Source organism: Chenopodium quinoa, unplaced genomic scaffold (assembly GCF_001683475.1).
Source record: "Chenopodium quinoa cultivar QQ74 unplaced genomic scaffold, ASM168347v1, whole genome shotgun sequence".
NCBI lineage: Eukaryota > Viridiplantae > Streptophyta > Magnoliopsida > Caryophyllales > Amaranthaceae > Chenopodium > Chenopodium quinoa.
In genome coordinates, this window is record NW_018744151.1 from 3,706,046 (window position 1) to 3,733,100 (window position 27,055).

The window sequence follows — 27,055 nt, forward strand, 5'->3', positions numbered from 1 at the left end:
TACCCCCATTTAGAGTAACCTATCACTTCCCAACCGTCACGACTCCGTAGTTGTCGAACCTTTACTCTGAACTCACACCCACAACCTTTCCGCTTTGTGTCAAACCGAGTGGCTGTACGAAAATCTCTTTCTTCTCTTTTGCGATAACGGTCACATCTCAAAATGCGATCCATTCTACCATCCCGTTGAGATTTATGAGTTGCTACTACCAAGCAAAATCCAGCTGCAATTGCAACCTGTTTTGCCCAATCAATCGCCTGTTGAGCTTCTTCGAATGGACCATCATGTCCAAATATCCCACTGTAATCATTTCCGTCTCCACCATATTCCTGCATCAATTATATATTACAATAAATACATTTAACGGATAATACATTTAATTTCTATATTTCCACAGAATTAACACAAAAAAAAAACATAATTATATATAATCAAACTTAATTTTTATAAAAACCCAATTCGAATTTTCAAACTAAATTTAAAAATATACCATTTCGAATTTTCAAATTTAATTTTAAAAAAACCTATTTCGAATTTTCAAATTTAATTTACAAAAAACCCATTTCGAATTTTTTTAAAAAATCATTTTCGATTTTTTTTTTACAATAAAATTAAATAAAAAACAACAACAAAATCAAAAAAGAAAAAAAAAATTTAATTATTAAAGGTGGCGTCTGCCAGGGCTGCCACAACCACTGGACTGGCGCCTGGCAGGGCCGCCTCACCCAGTGGAGTGGCGTCTGCCCAGGACGCCAGTCTGGTGGTCTGGGCGTCTGGGCTGGACGCCACTCTGGTGGTTCTGGCGTCCGGCTTGGACGTCCAGGCTACGGTTTGGGCGTCCACCCTAGGCGCCGGAGCCACTCCGACGGTAAACCGTGAATTTTAACGGTGACTTACCTCGTTTTCCGTCGACGACGACGTACCTCCGGCGTCCCCCGCATCTCCGGCCTGCCATCCGGTCTCCCCCGGCGAGCCAGTACGGCTCCACATTTTTTACACCGAGATTATTTCAATTTTAGAAAAAGGGCATAATGGTCAAATCATATCATATTTGTGGGCTTTATATGGTAAATTGCGGGCGATATTTAGCGTTTCACTTGTTTTGTTGCATAAGTGATATCCCTTGATCCAATACAATTCACTTTCAAGAGATTAAATTGATCAACAAATTAGGGTGAAGGAGTGCATACAATTGTCGTTTGGTGATGAGATTGATTATGCGAGTTTCAAGGATGATCAATCATGACGTGTTTTTTGTTTTTAATATGCTAAGTTTAGAATAATTTCACATTGTTTTGTTGCATTATTTGTAGCTTATCTAGCAAGACGCACCCTCTTCGACTCGAGTATCCTTTACGGGGTCAATAATCCGCGATCATGGCTCAAACCATACTATCTGACCCCAGTCCGCACCACGCAACACCAAACCAGCTATTCCCAACTTCCCAGTCTCTCTCTGTACAAAACCAGTGTTGTTGACAAAACCAGAAAAACAAACATTCATTAATTGAAACACACTAACAAACATCTCTAATGGTGGAAAGAAGGAAGCCATTGGTGCTTGCTTCCACCAAAGCCCTTCTCAACTCCGTCCTTCAAAATCCCACCTCCGCAACCAGTAGCGCAGGAGATGCCAAGGTTGACGATAATGCCCTCGCTTTCCCTACATCTCTTCAGCTACAAGCTGGAATTCTTCGGTTTCACAAGGATAAAATTGGAATTCCACCCAGAATTGCTTCTCTTGATGATTCTTCCCTTGTTGGTCTCTCTCTTGCTGACCTTAAACGTCTTGCCATCACTTCAGGCTCTCTGGTATATGTTCCTCTTAGTTTTGATTTCTGGGGTTAATTTTTTTTTTTTTTTATATTTTATTGTGAATTTTTATGGTTTTAATTTATTATCATATTGGTAAATCAAAGAAATTCCTAGATAGTTATTTGAAGAGTTAGATTGCAAATTGTGGGAAAGTTTTAGTTTTGAGTTATGCATTGGACTTTTGAATAACCCCTTGAATGGTTGGTTTGGTAGCGCGTCGAAAATGCTATTAAGCTCACTAGTAAAACTAACACATTAAAGAATTTGGAATGAAATGTGTAGATGGATGGATGTGTTCTGGCCTAGTCATTAAGATTTTGCTGTAATTGTGAATTATTAAGGTTGGTTGTTGGTGATGTACCAATGTGTTTTTGGTTAAAAATAGGTGATTATCCAGAATATTGAGACCAATGCTCGAAGAATTGGCCAAGTTGTAGTTCTAGATCCCCCTCTTTCTGAGGATGAAGTTTTGCCTGATGCCGGAGAAGGCACTTGTGCCTCTGAGACAATGCTTATATTACCATCATTGACTTTCCACCAAAGCTACCTCCAGCCTTTGAGAAAGAATGTTGCCTATCTCTCACCTCTTCTGGCATTTAATGTGGACCTTCATACTTCGTGCTTGACTTCTCTTCTTCGCAATGGAAAGGAGTCTCTAGCAACTATATTTGATGTTGATGAGTGTGCAGAGAAAAGTGGACCAGGGCTCGAGAATTGTTTTGTCAATTTGAGGCTGGAGCCTTGGCCCCATGTGCCGCGATATGCATCACATTTAAGAATATCTTTTTTGAAGATACCCGAGTGTGGTACCATTGAATCTCTTAGAGGAAAGTCTCCCATTGAAGCTGTGGATCGTCAAGAAATGATTGATTTGGCATTACAAGAATATTTTAATATTGATAGATATCTTGCTAAAGATGATTTGTTCAGTATAAAAATTGACTGGAGTTGCAATTCGATCCTGTGTGTCAGTTGTAGCCTGAGAAAGAAGAATGATGGAGGTGATATTATTTATTTCAAGGTGAACCCCTGTCTTTATTGAGGCCTCTAGTTCAAGTAAATTGAAGATGTGACAGAGTCAAAAGTAACACTGAGTTGGATCTTTATGTCATAGGTTGTTGCCTTGGATCCTCCAGAGGAACCTATTCTTCGTGTTAACCGTAAACACACAGCTCTTGTTCTTGGTGGAAGTGCTGCTGCTGCTTTCCCCCCAGATATGTTGATCGCCGAGCCTGCTGGAATTGCTCCTTTACAGAAAAATACTATAAAGGCCCTGGGTTGCATCCTTACTCCATCTCTATGTCCATCTGTACTTTCATCCAAATTCAGTGTCTCTGTCCTACTGCATGGTTTGGCAGGTCTATCATCTTCTTTATCTCATAAAATTCTATTGTATGTATGCAATCATCAATATGGTTGCATTTTTATCCCCCCTTCACCAACTTAATAAAAATTTGGGATCTTCTATCATATGACCCTGTGTTATAGGCCTTTTTTTTTTAAAAAAAAATATTTATTTTAAACTACCCTTATGTTTGCACCCATTCCTAAGGTAACCTCCACTCAAAGACCTCATATAACATAGAATTTTGGGTCACGATGCTACAATGCTTTGATTAAGACTTTCATGGCACTAATCTAAGGTGAAAAAAATGGGTAGTTGGGGAGACAGAAATGCGATAAACAAAGCTGTGGTCTTTGAGTTCGAGAAGGGAATGTGTATGATAATTGATTTTGAGCAATTGAGAAATCGATTCAGGTTTTATGTCAATAAAATAAATTCCAATCAATGCACAATATTGTTATCAAGAGGATTTACTTCTGTTTCTTTTTGGATTAACTATTTGTAATTTACACTATTCACACACCATTGTTTATTTTGATTTTTTTTTGGGGTATTAGTAAGGAAATGTAAGGTCTTATTAGGTTCGTTTCAATTTGTACTTTTCAAATATCAAATTTTATAATTATTACATATTGATGATTGAAAATATTAATAATTAAAAGATATGTATTGGTAAGGTTGAAAAATCAAAATGTTTAATCTAAATAAAAATAAAGGAAGTATATCTTATACATCTTATTAAGTTGAGAAATTATGACAAAATCATGTCGTTCCTTTAGTTAATGCTTGATTGTACAATAATTGTAACTACTTGCGTCCAATCTGTTAATTATAACATCATATACAATAAAATTATAAGCTGTTTTAGCTTACTCCTGGTCCAATGTATAAGTTGTTTTACTGTACCAATGGAATTTTAATTTGCATCTCACAAAATCATTTTACCATTATAGGTCACTTTGCAATACCAAAGCAAATTTATACAGTAAAATCTATAATACTCTATATTTGACATGATTCTTAAAGGACTATAGCATGGAGTTATAAAGTGGCATATTCATCAATCCCTATTGTGAGATCACTGCTCAAGGAGATGTTAGACGTCAATGAATGCATTTTTCATGACTTTCTGTACCAATTGGCAGTGATCTATTTTCAACAAAATTCTTTTCAGTAAAATTATTTTTTCTCTTTATTTAAAAAGTATGGCCCTTGTTGCAGTAAATAAATTAATATATTATTTTAGTTTGAGGAAGCAGTAATTCTGTGTTTGATATGCAAGTGAATATTTGATATTATCAAGTATATTGATGTATATGGACCAGATTTGTGATGGAATTTTAATTCCAATTCCACCTAGGACCATGTTACAAAATATTGCTGGGAGCTTATTCTGTTGCAATTGCAGGATCTGGAAAGAAGACTGTTGTCAAATATGTTGCTCGCCGACTTGGTCTGCATGTGGTAGAGTACAGCTGTAATGCTTTGATGGAAGGGTCTGAGAAAAAAGCGTCGTCATTACTAACTCAGGCCTTCAGTACAGCTCATAGGTATTCCTAAGGTTGAAACTGTGGCATGATTCAGTCTACTTTGTTATCTTCTGTTACATTGTTATTGACTAGTATTTCTGCCGGTATCTGCAACTGAAATATAAACTAGGCGCCATACTTTATTTTGGGCGTAGATATGAATTTGTAAGTTCATTTCATTAGAATTTACTATGTATTCTCTGATTAAAAGTTGGTAAATACTTTCCAAAAGTTCAGTAAATGAGTTGAATTTTGATCCTTCACTTTTCTTAACGTTTCATGACACAAGCTCTTTTTTTTATATCTATTTTCTGTGATAAAGGCTTGAAGATTTATATTTCATTTCCCCATATTATCGGCTTGAGGTTGTTTTATATGGGAGAGCAGGGATACATCTGATGTCTTGAGTTAATTTTTGCAAAATTTGGATCTTTTTGCAGATACTCTCCAGCTATATTGTTACTGCAGCATTTTGATGCCCTCCGCAATTGGGCATCCAATGAGGGTTTGCAATCTGATCACATTGGTATTATTTCTGAGGTGGCGTCTGTTATAAGGAAATTCACACAGCCGGTTGTCAAGGTTGAGGATGTACCTTTAGAGGAGAAATTGAACGGTATCCCAGTAAGTAAAAGTTTCTCTGATCGGGGAATATTTCTGTTTATTGTATTATATATGAGTTGCTGATGTAGAAGGTAGTTTGTGATCAATTTCCTTTTCAGCTCTAGAAATTGAGAATCACCTGGCCCTCAGTTTTTGGCCTAGTAAAAACTATTAGTGAAACCATAATATTTGATTGCGATTAATCCAAATAGCCTACGTGTCGAAAGGAAGAAAAGGATTAATATAATTCTTTCTTGCTTTATAAAATTTCCACTTCAATTTTAATCAATGCAATGTATTGTTGGATCATTTGTCTAAATCACAACAAAATTGTTTCTTGGAGCAGAATAATAAGGTGTTAAGAACTTTTGTCAGAGAAGAACCCCTTTTTTGCCTCATTTTTTCCAAATTTAATTTTTTAGTTGAGCAACTGACTTGCTCCCTAGAGTCCTAACAGCCCATCTAATTAGGCATTGAACATGTAATGCCAAAAATGCTTAAGGGTTTGTCTGGCCATGCTTCTACAAAAATTTTCTTTCCTAGTTTTGTAGAAACTGTTTCTTTAGAAATACTTTTAAGAAACAGATATGTATGGCCACCTAATTGTAGAAGTACTTCATAGAACAGAAACAATTTTACTCTGTTTGGCCATTATTTACTCTACAAATTAATTTAGAGGGAGAGAAGTATTATGGACCATTTAAATTAGAGGGAGAGAAGTATTGTGGACCATCGGATTAAGAAAGTAGCGCACAAGATTGATTTTACCATGGAATTCAGATTCCAAGAGTTGACTGTCTTTTCCTCCCCCCCCCCCCCCCCCCCCTTTTTTTTTTCCCTTTGTCATCCTCTTTCTTCCACTCTTTGTATCTAGCCTTCCTATCAGTTTCTGTATATACCGAACTACCCAACGTGACTCTTTTATTTACCAACACCAAGCATAAAACAGTAGCTATATAAAATAAAAATTCAATTGATAATCTAATCTTCATCATCAAACTGAAATTTGATCGTCAAATTTTGTCAGAAACAATAAATTTGTGGGAAATTCTAATAAAATGGGATCAAAGTTTTCTTCTGTATGTGAATTGCAAATATGAGTTTCCAAAAGACCAAGATTGCTGCTTTATGATATTAGAATGTCTATTGGAGAAGATGAAAGGTGGCCAGAAGCTTATTAATGATGGTCTCATGGTGGTTCGCCATGGAGGAGAGAGAAAGCACAGATTTGTATATGAAGAGAGACATATGTAGTTTTTTATTATTTGGGGCCATTCTGTTTTTTTTTTTGTTTTGTTTTTTTTTTTTTTTTTTTTTTTTTTAATTGGGGTTAATATAGTCTCTGTGTAAAAAACTTCTTATGAATTCCACAACTCCCTGAGAAACAGTTTGAGAAGCTTCAATCTGGAGATTTTGTTTCTAGAGCTGTGAAAAATGGTTTTGGTATTCTGCTTCTCTCATTTTACTCCTGTTTGGCCTAGCTTCTATTGGTAACTTAGAGAAACAGCTCTAGAAGCTTGGCCAAACACCCCCTGGATTTTTTTTTTCGTCTCTTTTTCTTAGCTTAAAATGTAAAGTAAATCCATATAGCTGATTGCACCTTGCATATTTAGCTTGAATTGGCCTCCTAGAAGATGCATAACCTAATCATTGCATTGCTATAGGAGACTGTAGCCTTTACTGCATAAGTGGATTGCACTTGCCCACCTTTTACAGCTTTTAGGAAGGGTTGCTAGGTTAGTACCGTAGTATGCAACTATGCAATGCCTAGGATACAAAAGCTGCAGGATTATCCACATCAAATGAAAAGCCCAGGTTATACCATCACATGTGCAAACCCAGAATATAACTTTTTGAAATCAACACACTGATATCCCTTAGAAATATATCAAAATACTACATGAATCTATTATAGAGGCCCAGGTTTTCATTCAAGGTACATGTGTCGTTTTCTGATTATTTTCTTAACTACAACATAACCTCTGCAATATACATCAATATGCTTTCAACAGACCTTTTTCTTTGCTGAAACAGTGAAACACTCTCGTGTTTATCTCTTTCTAGATACCTCAAAATGCCTGTGCTAAAATTATCTTCAGAACCCTGCCATGGTTGAGCAATCAATCAAATTTCTTTGCTGTAAAGAAATCAGAATGTGAGATACAATGATTCCATTCAGTCTTTTAACACTCCATCTGACTTTCATTAGATACCAATCCTCCACAATCTTTCATCAATTGCTGTTGCTCTGTTTATCCCACATTAAGAGCCAAAAATCATAGACCACACATCATTAATTACTAGACATGCGAGTCTTCTGCATTCTTTCTCCGGTGCTTTTAGAGATGACTTTCCTCCCTTAACATTGCTGACCTTCCTAATTCTACTTTCTGCAAATGTTTCCTTGCATTCAGATTGAATATAGTGAACCTGAATTGTCGTGATGTCATCAGCTTATAGTAAATTATTTCACAGCCATCAACTAGAAGTACTTCCAATTACCAATGAATTTAAAATTGAAGCTGTTTACTTTATTCTCTTCTATTTCTACTGTTATACAACTATCCAAGTGTAAATAAGTCTTATATAGTCCCTGCTATGCCTTTCCTTCAATTGATGACATCTGAAACCGTGGCGTGTTGTTGTACACTGTATTTGGTGTAACCAAATGTATATTTAATGAAAATGGATAGGGGACATTTCTTACAAGCCTAAGCCAATTCGCCATCAGGCTGGTTTGATCTGATCTTGTTCTTCATGGACCAACTTTGGCTCTCAACTGCTCTTGTCTTTGCCCTGGGCCAGTTCTATGGGCTTCTGAGTTAAACCTGAATCGGATTAGTCCCATACATAACCAAGCTTGTCATGTTATGTGTCAGTGTTTCTTCTGCTTTGTGAAGTATGTCTGTTTTGTGATCTGTTTGTAACTTGCTGATGCTGCAGTTGCAGAGTGCTGAAAGAATAAGGCGACCCCGGGTCTTGTTGATTGCAGTAACTGAGAGTACGGAAGGCCTGCCACCTACTGTAAGACGCTGCTTTAGCCATGAGCTTAATCTGGAGCCTTTGACTGAAGAAGAAAGAGCTAAAATGCTAACCAAATCATTGCAAAGCATTCCTGAAATCTCTGCTGATGTATGTTTCATGTTCATAATTTTTTTTTTTTTAATTTTTTTTATTATCTCTACTCTTCATAAGATTGATTCAACGTATAACAAGTAGTAAAGGTTCATCTCTTAGCTGTTAATTTTGTTGCATACATGCAGATGCCAGATTTCTCTCTGTCCTCTCACCCCTTTGCATGGTTCACTTTCTCACCTCCTTTTGACTTTAATTTGACTTAAATTTGGGAGGAGTAAACCTGCAGAGATCTCATTAAAGAAAAAGATATAAAACGTGGAAGGTGAATGTATGATAAAAGGGTTAGGGGGAATGGAAAGTGAGAAACTTCTGGCTATGAATCTCTTATTCTTTCTGCATTCAGGTCATCTGATTCCATACACCTCATATCAAGGAAAACTCAACATCTTCAAAGGCTAAGTGGTGGCATTGGTGGAGGGCTTTTTGAAATAATTTATTAGATAGAAAGATTTTCTATAGAGACGAAGGTAAACATTACGAGTACAAAGTCAAATGGAGGACTAGTAATGAGAAAGCGCGATAATCACACTAGACGGCTGACAACAAAGTATTAGATAAAACACCTTAAAGTCTTTCACTATAGACTACAAAGAAGCTAAAAGAAACACAATCCTATGACACCGCCCCCATTAGCCTTATTACTAAAGATGTGATTATTATGCTCCAACCAAAGCACTCAAATGTAGCCATAGAAATGCTCCTTCACCTTATCTCAAGCAGTGTATTCAAAGTGTGCTTAAGGTGTGCCTAGTCATTGAGGCGCTAGGTGATTAGGGTAGAGCTTTTTTCACAATAGGTAAGGCACATATAAAGAGGCACATGAGGCACATCAGAGGCGCACAAGGCACACATGAGGCACACCAGAGGCTCACGAATCACGATGCACACATGAGGCGCATCTGTACAATGCGTCTCACTTAAAGAGGTGCACTGAATCGTGGAAAAGGGGCAGCAGGATCTTTATCGCTTTATTGCGTCTTGAAATTTTTATACATTAATCTCAAGAACTTTTTACTTGTTATTATAACTAGACCACATCTCATCTACTCATCACACCAGAACAGATCATATCTGCAATTGGTTATTGTCAAATATCTGGAATTTCTTATTAAGAAATTATGAAAATTAGATACTTAGAAAATAGAATAAACATTAAGATAGATCTAACAAGATCCTAGTTCATAATGTTTTTTCTTTCAATTTTTATTACTTAATTTTTTTTTAATTGCACCATTTATTTTTTTGGAAAGCTGCATATTAATTGCAGAATTTCACAATTTCAAAATACTCCATTCACTTTTTGCTTGTGTTCACACACAAAATACCCTAACTTTCACACACAAAATACCCTAACTACCCTTGTTCACACGAGCTAACAAATTAACAACCACAATTACCCCAATTTTCCTCTCTTATTTGTTTGTATCACATAGTCAAATTTGACATTCCCAACCTTTACTCTTTTTCTTGAATCTTATGCCCATACCAAATGGTGTGATTAAAAAAAAAGCACTATTTATTAGCTAACAAATGTGGTCAGAATTTAGTCAAACATAGTGAGAAGATCAGACCATACTAGACTAGAAGTTTTTAACTAGACATTTTGGACCTAAAAAAAAAAAATCATACCAAAACACCTTATTTCAGGCTAAGAGAATATAGCTTATAGTACATTCTGAAGTTCTTCCAAGATCAAAGTTGACATACATTAACTTGATAAGTTCAAAATTCCCATTTTAAATAAAAAAGGTCTAAGCCAACAAACAGCTGCCACTTTTCAGTGAAGAAAGGGTGAGGATCAAACTCATGTATCCTTGTACCACATAATACAGTCATTAAAGGACAAATCTTTTGTTGGCAGTTGCACCTGAAAATTATCAATTTTGATAATCTCTTCTGAAACTCAGTACTGTGATATATAGGAGGGATGTCATGAAGACTGTTAATTAGGCACTTATCTATTATATAGGATGTTATTAGCAACATAACTTATTTTTGGCTTACTCTCTGGTTTGACATTCTATAAATGATGCTGTTGTGTTCAATTGTTGGCTGTTAAAGCTGTTGAATTAATATGTTGACTGTATTGGCTGCCGCAGGGTGGCTTAGAGCATGTTGTGAAGGATTTAGTTGCTCAGACATCAGGTTATACACCCAGGGATTTACGTTCACTAATTGCTGATGCTGGAGCCAGTGTGATCCCCAAAGATCTTTTCCTAAGTGAACCTGAGAAGACAGTTGAGAATAAATTGCTATCTAAACCTGTTGGAGAGAATAATAATCAGAATTCAGGGAAAGAAGACTTGTCAAAAGCTTTAGAGCGCTCGAAAAAGAGGAATGCATCTGCATTAGGCGCGCCGAAGGTACCTGTTTGCATTAATGACTATATTTGTCGATAACCTTTTTTTTTTTTTGGTTTTTGCTAATGTGTACTGTAGCTATTTCTTATGTTATGAGCTTATGACCATATAGTTAAACCCTTTTCTGGGTATAGCTTGCATGCATATCCCAACGTTGGAGGGGCATCCATGTCAGTACCAACAAGTAGTTGATGCTACTTTAGTGGCGGCGCTACATTAAATTTGGGATTCTATAAGCTCAGTTTTTTTAGTTATGTTGGCTTTGTCCATCCTAGATGGTTAGATTGTATTAATGTATGAGTGGTGGAAATAGAGCATGGAGTACTGTGGAGCAACTCAGGAAATATTTATTTATGTTGCTGGAATGATTAGCTTCACTTCTGTACAGTTTGAAACCATATACTACGTATTATTTACATCACAGCCTTATATTTTTAACTTGGGAGATGGTACTTGTAAAAATGTACAGTAAACAGACAGCTTTATCATAAACCAATAACAACTAATGTTTTTCCTACCAAGGCAAAGATCTCAGAAGGTTCTAATGTATGCAACCTTACCCCCAAGCAGATAAAGAACTCAAGAGAGACTTTTTAGAAGACCCACAAAACAAAGAAAAATTCAGTCTTGTCTTCTTTTTTTTATTTTTATTTTTTATTTTTTATCTGTTATAGAATTAAAACAAAAAGATTTAGAGGTACTGAAGTATAGTAAAACTGGAATTTATTTTAGTCAAAAGGTAATAGTCATATTTGCAACTTGAAAAAGAGTAGAAATAGTGATGAAGTAGTGGTGGTGTTAGTGGAAGAAGTAATCCCATATGCAGTTATGCCTTTCAGTGCAATCCTTCTTCTTCGATTAGTTATTGCTTTCACCTTTGGATTCTTCTCGGATTTCCTTTCTAAATTACCTTTTCCCATCTCCTGATTTGGGTGTCATTTACCTTAAGGCTTAGGCATTCACATAGATGCAGCCTACTGATAGGACTAGCCAAAGCCAAAAGTCAGAATCTCAAGTTGGTACTGTTAATGAGGATTTTCCCCACCATATAAGGTACCATGAACAAATGTCATTAAGAATGAAGTGACTTAATATGTGGTGGGATTGGCATTTTGTTTGGGACAAGATGCGAGAGAGAAGATATAATTGGGTTGGGCATCTTAAGGTATCCAAATGTGCTTATGAAGAGACTAGAGTATATGGTAGATTTGAGTCATTTGACAAGAGTTGAGAGAAAGGATCAAGCAGTTCATCTAAAGCTCAGCAAGGACATGTTCTATTATGGTAACTTACAATCTTTGAGGATTAGTGTAGCAATTTTCTAACAAGGGTGCCTTATTGTCATGGTCCAAGTGTTTTGACTCCGGATTGATCAAGGGTCAGTTGGGGCTTGGCACCCTTATGTGTCAATAGTCTAGTTGTGCTATCCCATCCTCATTTGGGCATTAATTATGTTGTGTATGTCAACTTTCAGCAACCTGCGGTATACTCTTGTTATCTTGTGCTCTTCTCTTTTATTTTATCTCTATCACTTTATACTCTACCTATCTTATTGTGATTGTGTGTGTGTGTGTGTGTAAAGACACACACACACACGCACAAAACTGTATTACTTTCCTTACATTATTAATTATTGCTTCCATTACTTCAAGTTGTACTCTTTATGTTTTAACTGCCATTAAAATCTATCAAAAACAAGCCACTATGTGAGTCTTAACTACTCAAGGTGGTTACCTAGGTTTGACTTCCATGTAGTACCTGGCTGATAGCAGCAGCTACCATGTGGACATTGTTTTTATTTTAAAATAGTAGAAGAAATTAACACATATCAAAGTTGAAAGTGTAACAATAATATTAGGGGAGTTTTCTTCTTATAGCCTTCTAATGCTTAGCAGTTTGCAAGTGGAACCTTCCATACATATCCTTGCTATAAGTTCTGTGTATGCTACTTATAGTAAAAACTTACTCATTGTTCGTGGTAAATTAGCTTTTGGTTTCTTCTTTACAACTATCATTCTTTCACAGGTTCCGAATATTAAATGGGAAGATGTTGGTGGGCTTGAAGATGTGAAGAAAGCAATTCTGGATACTGTTCAGGTTAGTTTGTTTGTATATGCCAATATTGCTTTTCCATCACTCTGAAACTGTATTGATTGGTTTGGTTCTTGAAGAATGCGTTTTTTTTTTTAAAAAAATAAAGTTATATTGAATTTGGAATGAAAATTTTCAGTTAACTACCTAAAAACTCTCCACTTTTGGGAAAAAAAAAAAAAAACCTTAAAAACCATCTAATAGGTAGTGTTTACTCTAAGAATAAGCATAAAGTTTGAATGTTGGAAAAATAAACAAACTTATTAGGTAGTTAAGTTTTTCCAATGGTGGACGAGTTATAAGTAGCTGTTCACAATTTTTTCTTAAAAAAGTCCCATAACCAAAATAAGAAGTGTTTTTTGATCAATGACATAATGATTACTTCACTTTTATTTAAATTATTTTGGCAAGTAATATCAGGCCATCAGCTGATAAATATGACTTGGATACTTAGACCCAATCCCTTCTCCCTTCAAACCTATCTTGACACGGCATAATCTGGAAATGTACATGGTATATGTGCCCAATTTGGCAGGAGAATAAGTCATTGCATTTGCCTACCTTATTGGGATTTCATGCCACAGAACCAGGATGCTTGTAGGTTTTTGAAAACTAGGGTTTTGGGGGGGGGGTATATATTGCATTTCGATGTCTAATATCTCTATCTAACTGTTTCAATACTCCATATAATTTGTGTCTCATTATTGTCTTTCTTATTACTTGTAGAGTGTGATACGTTTATTAGAATTTGAGTGTCATGGCGAATGATTTGGTTGCCTAATCTTAACTTAAAAGTATTTGAAATTTTTTTGAAAAAATTAACAAGAACAATCATTGGGGTTATTCTCATTTTAATGCCAACTATATTTTAATTCAAAATAAACCTATCCATGTAAGGGCCCTTCTCAAAATAGTTTTCTTATATTGTTTACCTGTTAAAAAGGTCAAAAAGGTTGGTTAGTCAAGTTTGAATATCTATTTTTATTTTTTTTATTTATTTCCCTTTTAAAAAATTTATCTATACTTCCTCCCTAATATCCCCTCACTGCATTTGTTCACAATAACCACTGCCGTCACTGCCCACTGCTGTCACAATTGCCGTCCATCTCATCAACTTCCCATCGACCATACTACTTCACTGACCTCCTCTTATTCAAGGCCATTACATGATACAATATGAAAAAGTAACAACCCTCTAAAGTGTTGGCATCGTCAAATTGTCTCAATGATTTCGGCATAACATCTACATTTGATCTGTGCTAAGAATCTAAGATAGCATAGTAATGGATAAGAGTGGATTAGTCATTAGTGGCAGAAAAACGAGATGAGATATAGCGAATTTGGGGTCCGAGGTTAGGAAATTCAGCTTTTGGAGACACATTTGAGCCTTCCTAACAATTTTGCGGGCATATGAAGCAAGATTTCAAGGATTAGATCTTCTGTTAACTCCCTAAATGGGGAATTTTCATAATTTGATGTATTCCGTTGTGGATTAAGGATTGCATTCCTCTATAAAAAAAAAAAAAAAAAAAAAAAAAAACACAAAATGGTCAAGAACACCAATTTTACACAATTACCCACTAAACTTTACCACAAAAAGTCTTAGCACTACAGAACCGTGTGATTGAAACAACGCTAAGATAGCATGGCAATGGTTAAGAGTGGATTAGTGGCAGAGTACAGAAAAAAAGATGAGATATAGCGAATTTGGGGTCTGGTGTTAGGAAATTCAGCTTCTGGAGACACATTTGAGCCTTCTTAACGATTTTGTGTGCATATGAAGCAAGATTTCAAGGATTAGATCTTCTTAACTCCGTAGATGGGGAATTTTCATATTTTGGCGTGTTCTGAAGTGGTAAAAGGATTGCATTCCTTTATTAAAAAAAAATCGCAAAATCCAACTGTCAATTTTACAAAATTACTCACTAAAGTTTCCCACAAAAATTCTTAGTACTACAGAATTGTGTAATTGAAACAACATTAAATGTAGGAAATTTTTTACTTTTGCTACCACTACACCACTTTTACTTTTCATACCCATTTAAATTTTATTTTATTTTACCACTATTCAGAACAAAAAAATATAGGTTTTGCTACTAGTTAACAGATTCCGTTACTATTTCCTTTTTGTGGGGCCCATAATTGACTTCTTTACATTTTCTTCTTCTCTTTTCCCGAATTTAGTCATAGTCATAAACCTTGTAATCCCCACCTCTTCTCCAGAAGAAAAGTTCAATATGCCCGCCTACCAATGGTCATCCTCTTCAACTACGACATCGTTTTGACACTCGGATTCTCAGGTGGATGTTCTATACTTCTATTTTGGGTATTCGACTCGAAGCACCAAATTGGCCCATGAGAGAAGCCGTGATGGGATTGCATTGCTCAAAGAGCGAGCAAAATTGAGCTTCCTCCTCTAAGAATGCTGAAAATAAAGCAAAAGGAAAGAGTGATTTGGGATCTTGAAGAGCATATGAAAGATAATCACATTAATAATTTGTGTTGTTTGACTTTGTATATAATTAAAGAGTTTCAAAATCAGGTTTGAAAAGCAAGGGATTGGTTTTAGATGAAGAATTAGATGATGGGGTTGTTAGCAAAATTCAAAGGGAGATGATATCTTATCTATTTGGTTATTTGAGGAAGTTTTTGCTTAACTCTAGGATTTAATGCTGCATAATATGCTTCTTACCTCGAATTTTGCCATATTTTCTATTGAGTCATTGCTCTTTTTTAAAAATACTCTGAAGATTTTTAACTAAGCACATGGGCAATTGTAATTTGCAAAATCGGGGGTAGTGTAATTGGAAATATGGAGAAAAGAAAATAATTTGTGGATTTCTATAGTGGAAGAAGCTAATGAGATTGGAGGATATGTGAAGAATAAAGTGTTAGGATTTGTAATTAATCAAAATAATCTTAAAGGTGATGTTAAAGAAGATAATGCTGATGACGATAAGAAGGTCGAATGCATTTCGCCGGTGGGAGTGCGGATGATTATGGGTGGGGGTTGCCGCAGAAGAGGTAGGGGTTTGATGGAGTTGCTGGGTTGTGTGAAGGGGTGGGGGTTTATGACTAAGTTCGGGGAGAGAGAGGAAGACAATGTAAGGAAGATAATTGAGTGTGCCCCTTAAAACGGAAATAGTAACATAATATGTTAACTGGTAGCAAAACCTTTTTTTTTGGTTTTTGATGGTACTAAAATAAAATAAAATAAAATAAATTTTTTAATGGGTAGCAGAAATCAAAGTGTTGTATTTTAGTGGTAGCAAAAGTCAAAATTTCCTGAAATGTATAAAAGAAGAATTATGTATAGTTATGGTAAAAATATGCAAAAAAAAGTTATATATTGACTAAAATGATCAAATAAAATGAAAAAAAAAAACCCTTTGGGAATGCCAACCTACTGGAGGAAAAAATTGATGGGTTTTGGTGGTGGCTATTTGGAATGGTGGTGGTGTATTGATGGGGTTGACCTCACTTATAAAAGCACATTAGGAGGGAGAAGTTGAGAGGTGGTGATGAACTTTAGCTTGAATTGACTTAATTAAGAGGAAGTAGAAGAGGAGAGAGAAGTTGGGTGATGGGTATGGTGGTTGGTGGATTAGGTGGAGTAGGGGTGGTCATGTAAGGTGGACAGAGGAAGGAGAATGGGATGGAGAGGAAGAGTAACTAGTTGCAAGTCATTTTATTTGTTTTGAGAAGGGTCCTTGCATAAATGGGTAGGGCTGAGCACGGATCGAATATCCGAAATATCAATTATTTGATATCCGTCTCCGATCCGAAAATTTTCGGATATTCGAAATTTTGGATCGGATAACCTTTTAACAGTAATGGAAAAATTGATTTTTTGAACAATTAAATCCCTTAAATCATAATCAATTATCAAATAACCCACAATACTGTATGACTAATTATATACCTAAAGAATCATTTAAAACAAAATGAAGAAAATAATTGAAAAATAGTATAAAAGTGTTCCAACAGTTGATACAAACTTAGAGACGACAGTGGGTTTGGTGATCGGTAAAGCTTGAGCCGGCCGGTGGAGGTTGGTTAGCATGAGCTGTTGGAGGAGATATGATACACTAAGAGAGCTCACTAAGGTAGGTGAGTTGGTGGTCGGTGCCGGTGAAGGAGATATGAGGGCATGAGATTGCAAATTGAGATTTTGAGATGATAAGTGGAGAGAGAAAGTTAAAGACGAAGTTAGAGAGGAGAGAGAAAGTGACAGGAGAGAGAGTGAGAAATTGAGATCCGAGAAAGAGAGGTGGGGTGGGGGCCGTGGGGCTTGGTAGGTTAAAGAAAAAGAATATAGGGTTTGGTGTATTTCACAATTTTGAACTGTACTCCGTTAGAAATCAGATCACTATTTTTTTTTTCCCGGATATCATTCAGATATCAGATATCCTAAATCCAAGAGTTGGATAGGATATCAATAATTTTTGGATCAGATCCGGATCGGATTTTCAATAGTTTTGCTCAACCTTATAAATGGAAATTAATCCAAGGTAGAAGATAGTTGAGATTAAAATCAGAAGAACGCTATAAGTTTGGATTATTCTTGTTAATTTTTCATAAAGTTTTTAAAGAATCACTAATAGTGTATATTGTCATTACTAAATCGTTTTTGCATGTGGTTGATTTTAGTTTGTATTGGCTTGCTTTGACGGCATTGGGGCAAGAAATTTCCAAAAAGCAATTGACACCCTATCTATTAAAGAGTGTAAGCTAAGACTAATGTAATCTAGCATTCTAGCCTAGAGGCTAAAGACTAAGAGCAACTAGTACTTATATCTTATATCTATGTTTGATGTTTTGATTGATATTCTTTGCTGGTTGTTGCCTTCTTCTATTTATACTACTCAGACAAAGTAGTTTGATGGTTATTTATTCTCCCCGCTTTTATTATAAGTGAATAACTATTTCCACTATTCTTTTGTAATTTCCATATTTTCTCCTCCGAAAAATTGCCTTTGGATTGTTTATAATAGTTGAAAATAACCTCACTTTCTCCAGTTGCTTTCTGGCCCCAGAATTGATTTTTGGACTATGAAATCTGTGACTTGTTGGGTTTGATGGGTTTGATTTTGCTAATGGTATAGGCCTACTCTTATTAAAGAGTATGAGCTGGCCAGATTAAAAAATGGGTGTAACAGACGGGTATGTTTGTAATGAGTGTGATTATTGTTATTATGGTGCGTATGCATGTGTAGTTGAAGTCATTGGGGTTGAGTTGAGTGAGTATTAGTTTAGAAGTCAGCGAAAATAGTGAAAAAAGAAGAATAACAATCACTTGTGGTCTAATTGACCCTTGGGGCTTGATTGATGTACTTTTATAGCTTTTTATTGCTACTGTATTGTTATATATCTAAATTTTAGAAGCTTTTTAGCCATGCTTCCATGCTCTTGCTTTATTTTTTCCTATATTAGATCCATGGATACATAATTACATATTAGAGTCTATACTCTATAATTCTCGATTGCGGGCTACTTATGTTATGATTTTGTGCCTAGCTTTAATTTATGAGTACTAAATTAGAATGGAAATACTACAATTATGTCAATGTTGTCAATATTATTTTATGTGTGGCTGACTCTAGATTGTTTTGTTTGCTCTAGTCGGGATGGCTGGATGGAGTGTGACTATTGGTTATAGTGTGTTATAACTGTTGCAATGGTGTGCTTGTATGTGTTTTTATAGTAATTTGGAATTAGATTCTACAAATTTTTGGCTTGATGATAGTTTTAAATTTTTATTGGGGTTGAGTTGATTTGGAAGATATTTCTGAATTTTTGTTGTGATCCTTCTTCATCAAGGCTTTTGCATTTTTCTAGAGGTTTATTATAGGCCCTATTTGGTTCACTTTATTGGCACTTATTTCTGGTAAAAAAATTAGACTATGTCAAGACAAGGGTTAATAAGGTCAAATAAGATATGTTTAGGAAAAATAAGTTGATATGGGTGAATAAGGGCTACCAAAGGTCTATTACAACTAAGGGTGTGTTTGGTATAAACACCGTGAGTGGAATGGAAAGGATTAAATAAATGGGGGGAGGATAATGATAAGTGTAAGTATGTAGCTTTACTATATGTTTGGTATCCTAATGGAATGGAAATAATTTGAGTAAATTGTGATTAAGGAAACGTATTTTGTTTTCACTAGTTTGCCAAGGGTAACAAATTGGGGGATTTTATTACCCTGCAAAACGGCATCTGTTACTTTAACTCATACCAAACAGCTAGAAATGGAAACACTTATTTGAATCCGTTTCCTACATCTAATATTACTATACCAAACACCCCCTGAGTTATAATAAGATTTGATAAGTTCTCTTAAGTTCAGATTCGATATGTGATAATGTTCTAAGTTCTGATAAGTGAAAATTAGGTGAATGATATGCACCCTTAGTCGTGTCTTGATGGTCTTATTATATTTTTGTTTATCATGTTCATTGGTTTTCTAGTTCTAATTGTTGATTTGGTGCTATACATTTGGATACTTTTCCTGGTGTTACGTATTTCTGTGATGCAATTATTGTGGTGGACAATTTGCTACTACTGTGTGTGCTTGAAAACCTTGAATTTGTAGGTGCTGGGCGGCATTTGGCATAATTATGGTCTTAACTTTAAATTCAAGGGGTGACAAATTTAAGAATTTATGCAAAGCTCATATGGTGTTTTTGGCTTTGGCTTCAGTATTTTCGATCTCATTGCTTACTAGGTGTCATGAGCCTTAGAGCATTCACTGTTATTGGTTTGCTTGACGTTGTTCTTGGTTGGAAGTTTTCTAACTTGCATTATTTGTTTATAGCTACCTCTGTTACACAAGGATTTGTTTTCATCTGGGTTGCGTAAACGTTCTGGGGTTCTTCTTTATGGTCCTCCAGGCACTGGAAAGGTAAATGCTTAAATTTTGTTTTTTCTTCATGAAATCATGAGCATATGTTTATATCTTCTGATTGTCATTTCATGACTAAACTCAGACTCTGTTGGCAAAAGCTGTAGCGACAGAATGCTCTCTAAATTTCCTAAGCGTAAAAGGACCTGAATTAATCAATATGTACATAGGGGAGTCTGAGAAAAATGTGCGAGACATTTTTCAAAAGGTGAAGTGCTGTAACCTTGTACCTCTGTTTTATGTTGCTTGTTTGAATCAATAAGTGAACTTGATCGTGTGGCAGGCTAGGTCAGCACGCCCATGTGTCATTTTTTTCGATGAACTTGATTCACTTGCCCCAGCTCGAGGTGCTTCCGGTGATTCTGGGGGAGTTATGGACAGAGTTGTTTCTCAGGTGAGGAATTGGACAAAGTTTGATTGTAAGTTGTAGCTAATGCTGATTAGTTCTTAGTTTGACACGACATTTATTACAAAATATGTTTGTTTGTGCTAGATGCTAGCTGAGATTGATGGCCTCAGTGATTCTACTCAGGTTCCTTTCACATCTTACATATCATGACTATCTATGTTTTTTCAATTCTCAAGTTGTAAAGTCTTTTCTTTGTTATGCTCCAAGTCTAATGTTATTATTTTCCTTTGCATTCTGTTTCACAAGGACTTGTTTGTAATTGGGGCAAGCAATCGTCCTGATCTTATTGACCCAGCACTCCTGAGGCCTGGCCGATTTGACAAGCTTCTCTATGTTGGGGTTAATTCTGATCCATCTTATAGAGAGCGGTTAGTGGGCCATCTTTTTTACTCGTATTATTATCATTATTTTTCTTGCATTATCAGTTTATCACTGAATATTCCATTATTTCATCATGCAGAGTCCTTAAAGCACTCACCCGGAAATTTCAACTGCATGAAGATGTCTCTCTTTACTCGATTGCAAAAAGATGCCCGCCAAATTTTACTGGTGCAGATATGTATGCCTTGTGTGCAGATGCTTGGTTTCATGCTGCAAAACGGCAGGTAGATGATGTGTTGTAGTTTACTCTGGTGGACTGTTTTTTGGAAACTTTACAATGTGGCTTGTTCTAGCCTTCTGAGTGGGTTCATGGTAGATGCTTAAATTGCTATCAATTTCTTATTCTTCTCTTTGCAGGTCTTGAGTTCAGCTTCAGATCCAACCAGTGACAATAGCCAAATGGACTCCATTGCTGTGGAATATGAGGATTTCATTAAGGTAGGAGATACGTCCACAGTATAAGTTTTCGTAATGGAAATAAAGATATTTTGGATAGCTGCATTGAAGTTCAAAAACTATGCTGCTAACTCTGCTTTGACTTAACAAAGGCTTTGTTATTTGATCTTGATTTTATTTATTTTTATTTTTTCTTTTAAATGGGGGATATGACATCTAAAGTACCACTTGCATGTTTTATATTGAATGGCTAGGCTATCAAATGGCTGTAACAACTAACAAGAAGCTGCTTTAAAAAAACCAGTTACAAACATGAGATATTCTCTTCAAGTTTGAAAAGTAGGACCGCCTCGTCCACCTGTCACCACATAACATTTCGGGGAAGGTGGTAGCTGCTGGAAAACAGAGTACCCTATCGAGAAAAATCTGCCATACCACCTCCAAAGCTAACCTGGGCCCCAAAATGTTTGGAAGATGGGACTTTTGGATATTTTGGTGAGTTAGGTTGATGAATGGAACCACAAACTCAGGGAATGGCAGCATGTTTTAGGAGGATGTGTTGGAATAAAAGTCCTTTATGTTTGATAAAACTCCAAGTTTATTTTGCTTTTGAAAATTATAATTGCCCCTCGGCTTCTTAGCAATAAACTTCTAAGGATACACAACCTCTACCTCGTTGGCGTAGTACAAAGAGATACATGAAGAACATTGTGATCATAGACCAAAACAAAAAATGTGTTTTGTACTCCGTCCGTCCCCTTTTGATAGTCCCTTATGGACAAATTTTAGTCCCAAAATGTTCACCCCATTTGCTTTTTCCAACAACTATTAATATTAATTTTTTACCAAAATTACCTCCAATTTGCAACAATATTTGTCAAATTTAACTTTCCCATGTAAATTTTGTTTTCCCATGTACTTTTATTACTTTCTCTCTCTACTTTTTTGCATACCCAATGTCAATTTACTTTTTCAATGTACTTTAACTATTCTTTTTTGTGTTTATTAATTCCCGTGAAAAATGCCCATAAGGGACTATCAAAAGGGGACGGAGGGAGTATTTTCTAAGAAGAAAGAGTGATAAAATTTTCTGTTTTCTGCTGTCATATATAGACAGGAACTAATGAGATTGAATACGGTAGATAATCAACCCAACTTGTAATTTCTAATTAGGGGGTAGTGGCTAAGTAAATGGAGGCAAGAATCGGTGAAAATCATGACACAATATTAAGTTCATTAGCGAACAAATTAGTCTAAGATATTATGTTGATGTTATGCAATAGTATAAATAAACACCCACCAATGCACTGAACCATACGCCCGAGCCCACCCATGGCCGTATATGTGCTTGATTTTTTTTTTTTTTTTTTTAAAGTAACATACATGGGGTAGATTAGGAGTATGCGTGCATGATTGGTAGAGCCTACTTTTTACTTTTTTTTTAGAGCAGCGTACTTTTTACTATTTTAATCAAGGGTTACAAGGAAGTTAAAATTGACATGTAATGTGGGTAAAAGACTAAAAGCTTTGTATGTTGTCTGTATGCGACAATTGTTTCTTTTGAAGCAAAATTAACTAGGAATTCTATCAAAGAACGAGGAATTAATTCCTGCCTTTCCCCAACATGATTCAAAATACCGAAGGCCTTTGTAGAAAATTAGTGCTATAGTTAGCATACGGAATGAGTCTAAATTAGGAATGTCTAGATTCACAGGGTCAAACCAAATCACATAACAGACTCAATTTTGCATACTACTACTATTCTTAGTGATATAGTGACCTATTTATAACCTATTGAAATGGTCGAAGCCAGTACAAAGTTGATAAACTTATCTATGTGAACGTGGTCGAAGCCAGTACAACTAATGTCCTATGAGTGTCCTTATGCTTGGGACCCCCTAAATTGTACATGTCCTGGAAAATGGTGGGCAATAAACTACAAATTGTGAGAACACATCTTGATTTGTCAAAGTTTAGTGTGCTAATGTGTTTTACTAATATCATGAAAGGTTCAAGGAGAAATCCACCTAACATGAATGTAAGACATGCGTACAAGTCCGTTGCTCAAAATTCTTTGCGTGTCAAATCCTTTGTTCTTTTGAATCGTGTAGGGGGGATATTGGAGTTTAATCCTTACTCATTTTTGTAGGTTATTTTCTTCAAACAAACCAAATCCCCATAAAGATAAAAATACAAAGTTTTAATTTTTATATGCCCTCTGTCCCATAATATAGTTCATGTTTGTGTTTTTTCACGGTATTTAAAAAATAGGAGGAGAAAGTGGATGAAATACATTAATAAAAGTGAAAAGTACAATCATAGACAAAAGTTAGAGAGATAAAGTGGAAAAAATTACAAGATATGTGCAAAATTCTAGGGTAAATTAGAAGTACAATGAATAAAGTTAAAAAAGTTAGGGTATAATGGTCTTTACATACCATCCAAAAATTGAAATAGGAACAACATTTTGAATCTCCAAAATAGGAAAATAGGAACTATATTATGGGATGGAGGGAGTATATACCAACTTCTTCCTTAATCCTTGATTAGAAGACTAGAGGTATGCTCTATCAACCATGCAAATGTTCTCGGGCTTATGTAAAGTGTGTTCACGTGTGTAGGCGTTCACTTTTTTACCACTCATCAATTAGGTTTTGGTCACTATCTGTCAGTTATTGTGTTAAGTCAACTTAATATTTCACACTGATTTATTGGTTATTGAAGATTATACTGTTCCATAATCTTCATTGATTCCACCTCCATTTAATTTGCAATTTCTCCCTGATTAAAGGATGGGTTGGTTACTATCCATGTTCAATCTCATTGGTTCCTTAACATCTTTATGTGGGGCAGTGGTTTTGGCATTTTCTTCTGGGCATAGAGTGATTTGGAATTATTGAGTAGGTATGGTGCTATGGTCTTGAATAAAATGCCTAGGATGTGTTCAGGTTTCAGGTTCTACATACTAGCCCCTGGAAATTCATTTCACATATATCGCTTTCTACTCTCTTGGTTGTATGCAAGGTACATAATGGAGAGAGAATTATATTTATGTTGGAGGGTGCTTGTGTAGGGGAGCAGCCTTTTAGTATCATTTTCTCTCCCTATAGGTTGTGCACTTGACTTCATACTCCCACTTATTTTATTTGAGTGAGTATTGGTGATATTTTTCTTGTAATTTTTAATTTGTCGAGAACCCTCATGATAGGGAGTTTGGGACCTACTAGTTAAAAATCATTGCAATCGTTTCTTTGTTAGACTCAGTGCTTAGAGAGTTTGGCTGACTGAATGTTCAGGATCTTTTACCTGTCGTTTATTCTACATGTACCTTAATAGCCAAATCTCAATCCTTTTCAGTAGTTAAATGAACATATATATATGGTACCGCAGAGAAGGCTGGGATTAAAACTTTTGTCTGAGTTGCTGAAATTCTTGGTTGGGTTAACTTAACCTTGTGATTTTGCATTCTTGAAAACCACACTAGCCTACATCCCCTCACGTGTTCTATATGTCTTGCTACTGAGGAGACATGGAATCATTTGACTTTGTATGTCACATGCTGATGATTCTTTGGCATTGGGCATCCCATTTTACTCTTCAGGATCTTTTACAGCAGTATAAGAAATTTCAGAAGGAAAAAAAGGCATTAGATTCCGCATCAGGTTGCTTTTTGTTTCCATGGTGTGGTTGCTTGGAGAAGAATGATACTCCCAATTTTTTTTCGGTTCCACTTTGATTGTTTGCCGACACACAACTTTGATCAATAATATATTTAATGGTGAAAGTGAGTTTTGTGAAAAATGAAAAAAGTAACAGTGAAGTAATTTTTAAAAAATCAGGTGGAGTATGATTTTCCATGGCTGGGACTCTGGGAGTCTTCTTTGGGTTACTTTGTTGAAGTGAGTGGTGTATCTAGCTTCCCTTTTGGGCTCTGCTCATGAAGGCATTTCTTGAAATCTCTTTTTGATGCATTGTGAGATTGAAGTACTTTTCCCTTATGCCTTGACATAGATTTCTGGTCCCAAAATTTTCATTTCTTATTCTCGTACTAAATGAATTTCTATTCTTATCATATTATATTTATTTTATTTTATAAAAATTGCTATTTCATCACATTTCATATCATGTGCCTGCTTGAAGACTTGCAGAATTTTATTATGTAATAAATATTACATACGTATTTTCTTTGTCAACATTGCTTATAGTTTGAGCAGAATGATTTCTTAATGTTTCCAGATAATGTTGGACAAGGAAAAACATGAAATTTCCTTGATATCTCTACTCTTTTTCCTCTCCAATAGTTGACACTTAAATGCTATAGAATAATGATCTACGCAGTAGTAATTAAAAGTTTTTATGAGCAAATAAACTATCAGGGATGGATACATTATAACCATTTCCCAAACTCATCTCAAATCTACCCCCTCCCTCTTTTGTATTTTTGAGCGACCTCTTCTCTGAATGTCAATCTTACTGCTAACCTTAATTATGGCCTTAGTTTTTGAAAAGAAAATCAAGACCATTTTATTAGATTCTAGTATTGCATATATGTGGTAGGTTTGTGAATTTTCTCTTTTGCTCTCTTGCCTTTTTTAGTTGTAAGTTTGCCACTTATTGTTTTTATATTACCTGAAGGATATTATTGAGGAGAGGGGGGAGGTGAAAATCAGATTTTCATTGAACATCTTTGTATGTCATTTTGAGCTAATTGCCTAATTGACTAAACTGAGTCTGCTGTCTGTTTGTATGGCCTTTCATTACTTTGGCAGGTCTTAGCAGAATTACCTCCATCTCTCTCCCTAGCAGAGCTCCGGAAGTACGAGATGCTGCGGGATCAATTTGGAGGAGGTTAAAACTGACAACTTGGTATATTGGGAAAGTGCTCAGGCATTTAGCCTGAAATCAAGGATGTTTCAACCTTCTTTGGGGGTTAATGATCAAGGATGTTGCATCTTGCGGATAGCCAATTTGTAAGAAGTTTTTAAGATCATGCACTTCCCCCCTTCTGATTTTCTCCCTTTCTCGCTCTCTTAATGTCATGTTGAGGGCTATTTCATTCTTTTGTAGGCTGTTTTATTCTTTTCAACATGAAGTACAAATAATGTGTATTCGAGTGTGATTCCATATACTAGAGCATTTGTATAGAAATAAGAATCAGGCCGAAAGCATTTTTCTTTAACATTGTTTTGTTTGGGAGAAATATGAAGAAGACTAGAGTTTTTTGGTCTTCTTTCTCTTGTTATATGCTCTTTCTTTCTCTTTGCTTCTTTTCTTTCCTTTCTTCTTGAGCGTCAAGGACATTCTATTACACAACGCTTACAAGTGCAAGACCTAAGGTTCGTCGATAAAGCCTTATCTGCAGAAATTTGGCTCGACTTCCTTGCTGCCTTGCCGGCGGCTCAACCTTCTTGATCTTGCACTCGCTTGTGTAAGTAATGTCCAAGTTTGAAAAACTTTACTCGTTGAAGAATAATTTCGGACACTATTGGCTCTCAATTTTGTCTCCTTCAATTTTATTCGTTTGAAATTTGTACTTTATGTTTTCTAATTAGTATTGTAGTAGAGATGATCATTAATTTATTTTGCTCACTATATAGTATAACTTGTTAATTTAGGGTCTGTTTACTTTAACTTAATTTCAGTTCAGTTCAGCTCCAATCAATTCAATTTAGTTCAGTTCAACTTCAATCAGTTCAATTCAGTTCAACTTCTAATTTCATTCTCTCATAAAATATTCATTTTAGCTCTATTCAGTTCATTTTAGCTCCAATCAATTCAATTCAATTCAGCTCCAATCAATTCAGTTCAGTTCAACTCAATTCAGCTTCAATCAATTCAGTTCAGTTCAGCTCAATTCAGTAAATATGAACAAACCATTAGTTTCAAAATACTACAAGAAATATAAAAATATCGTTACTAAATTTGTCTCGATCAGTAATTAGTTTCATAAGATTATCTTCACATAGATCTTCCAATACTACATTTCTAAAAATTTATAACCAATAAAACTTTAGTCATAAAAGTTACACGTGACCTATATTTCATAATGGAGAATATTGAACAAAGAACATATACTTATAACACGT

At 35.5% G+C, this 27,055-nt stretch overlaps 1 protein-coding gene across 2 annotated transcripts; it reads left to right on the plus strand.

The window, feature by feature from the left end:
- Positions 1–1,171: 1,171 nt before the first annotated feature.
- LOC110693640 (peroxisome biogenesis protein 6-like) lies at positions 1,172–26,211 on the plus strand. 2 transcript variants are annotated; one of them, XM_021870787.1, is made up of 16 exons: positions 1,172–1,812; positions 2,201–2,836; positions 2,930–3,173; positions 4,569–4,710; positions 5,130–5,313; positions 8,236–8,424; positions 10,530–10,793; positions 12,816–12,887; positions 19,697–19,783; positions 19,869–19,991; positions 20,067–20,177; positions 20,277–20,315; positions 20,439–20,560; positions 20,653–20,797; positions 20,931–21,011; positions 21,224–21,820. In XM_021870787.1, the coding sequence occupies exons 1-16, from the start codon at positions 1,534–1,536 to the stop codon at positions 21,239–21,241; spliced, it is 2,736 nt and encodes a 911-aa protein (XP_021726479.1). In that variant the 5' UTR covers positions 1,172–1,533; the 3' UTR covers positions 21,242–21,820. The 2 variants fall into 2 exon arrangements, with proteins under 2 accessions (XP_021726479.1, XP_021726478.1); XM_021870786.1 differs by lacking the exon at positions 21,224–21,820 and adding an exon at positions 25,739–26,211 and having other exon boundaries at positions 1,174–1,812.
- The last annotated feature ends 844 nt before the right edge of the window (positions 26,212–27,055 follow it).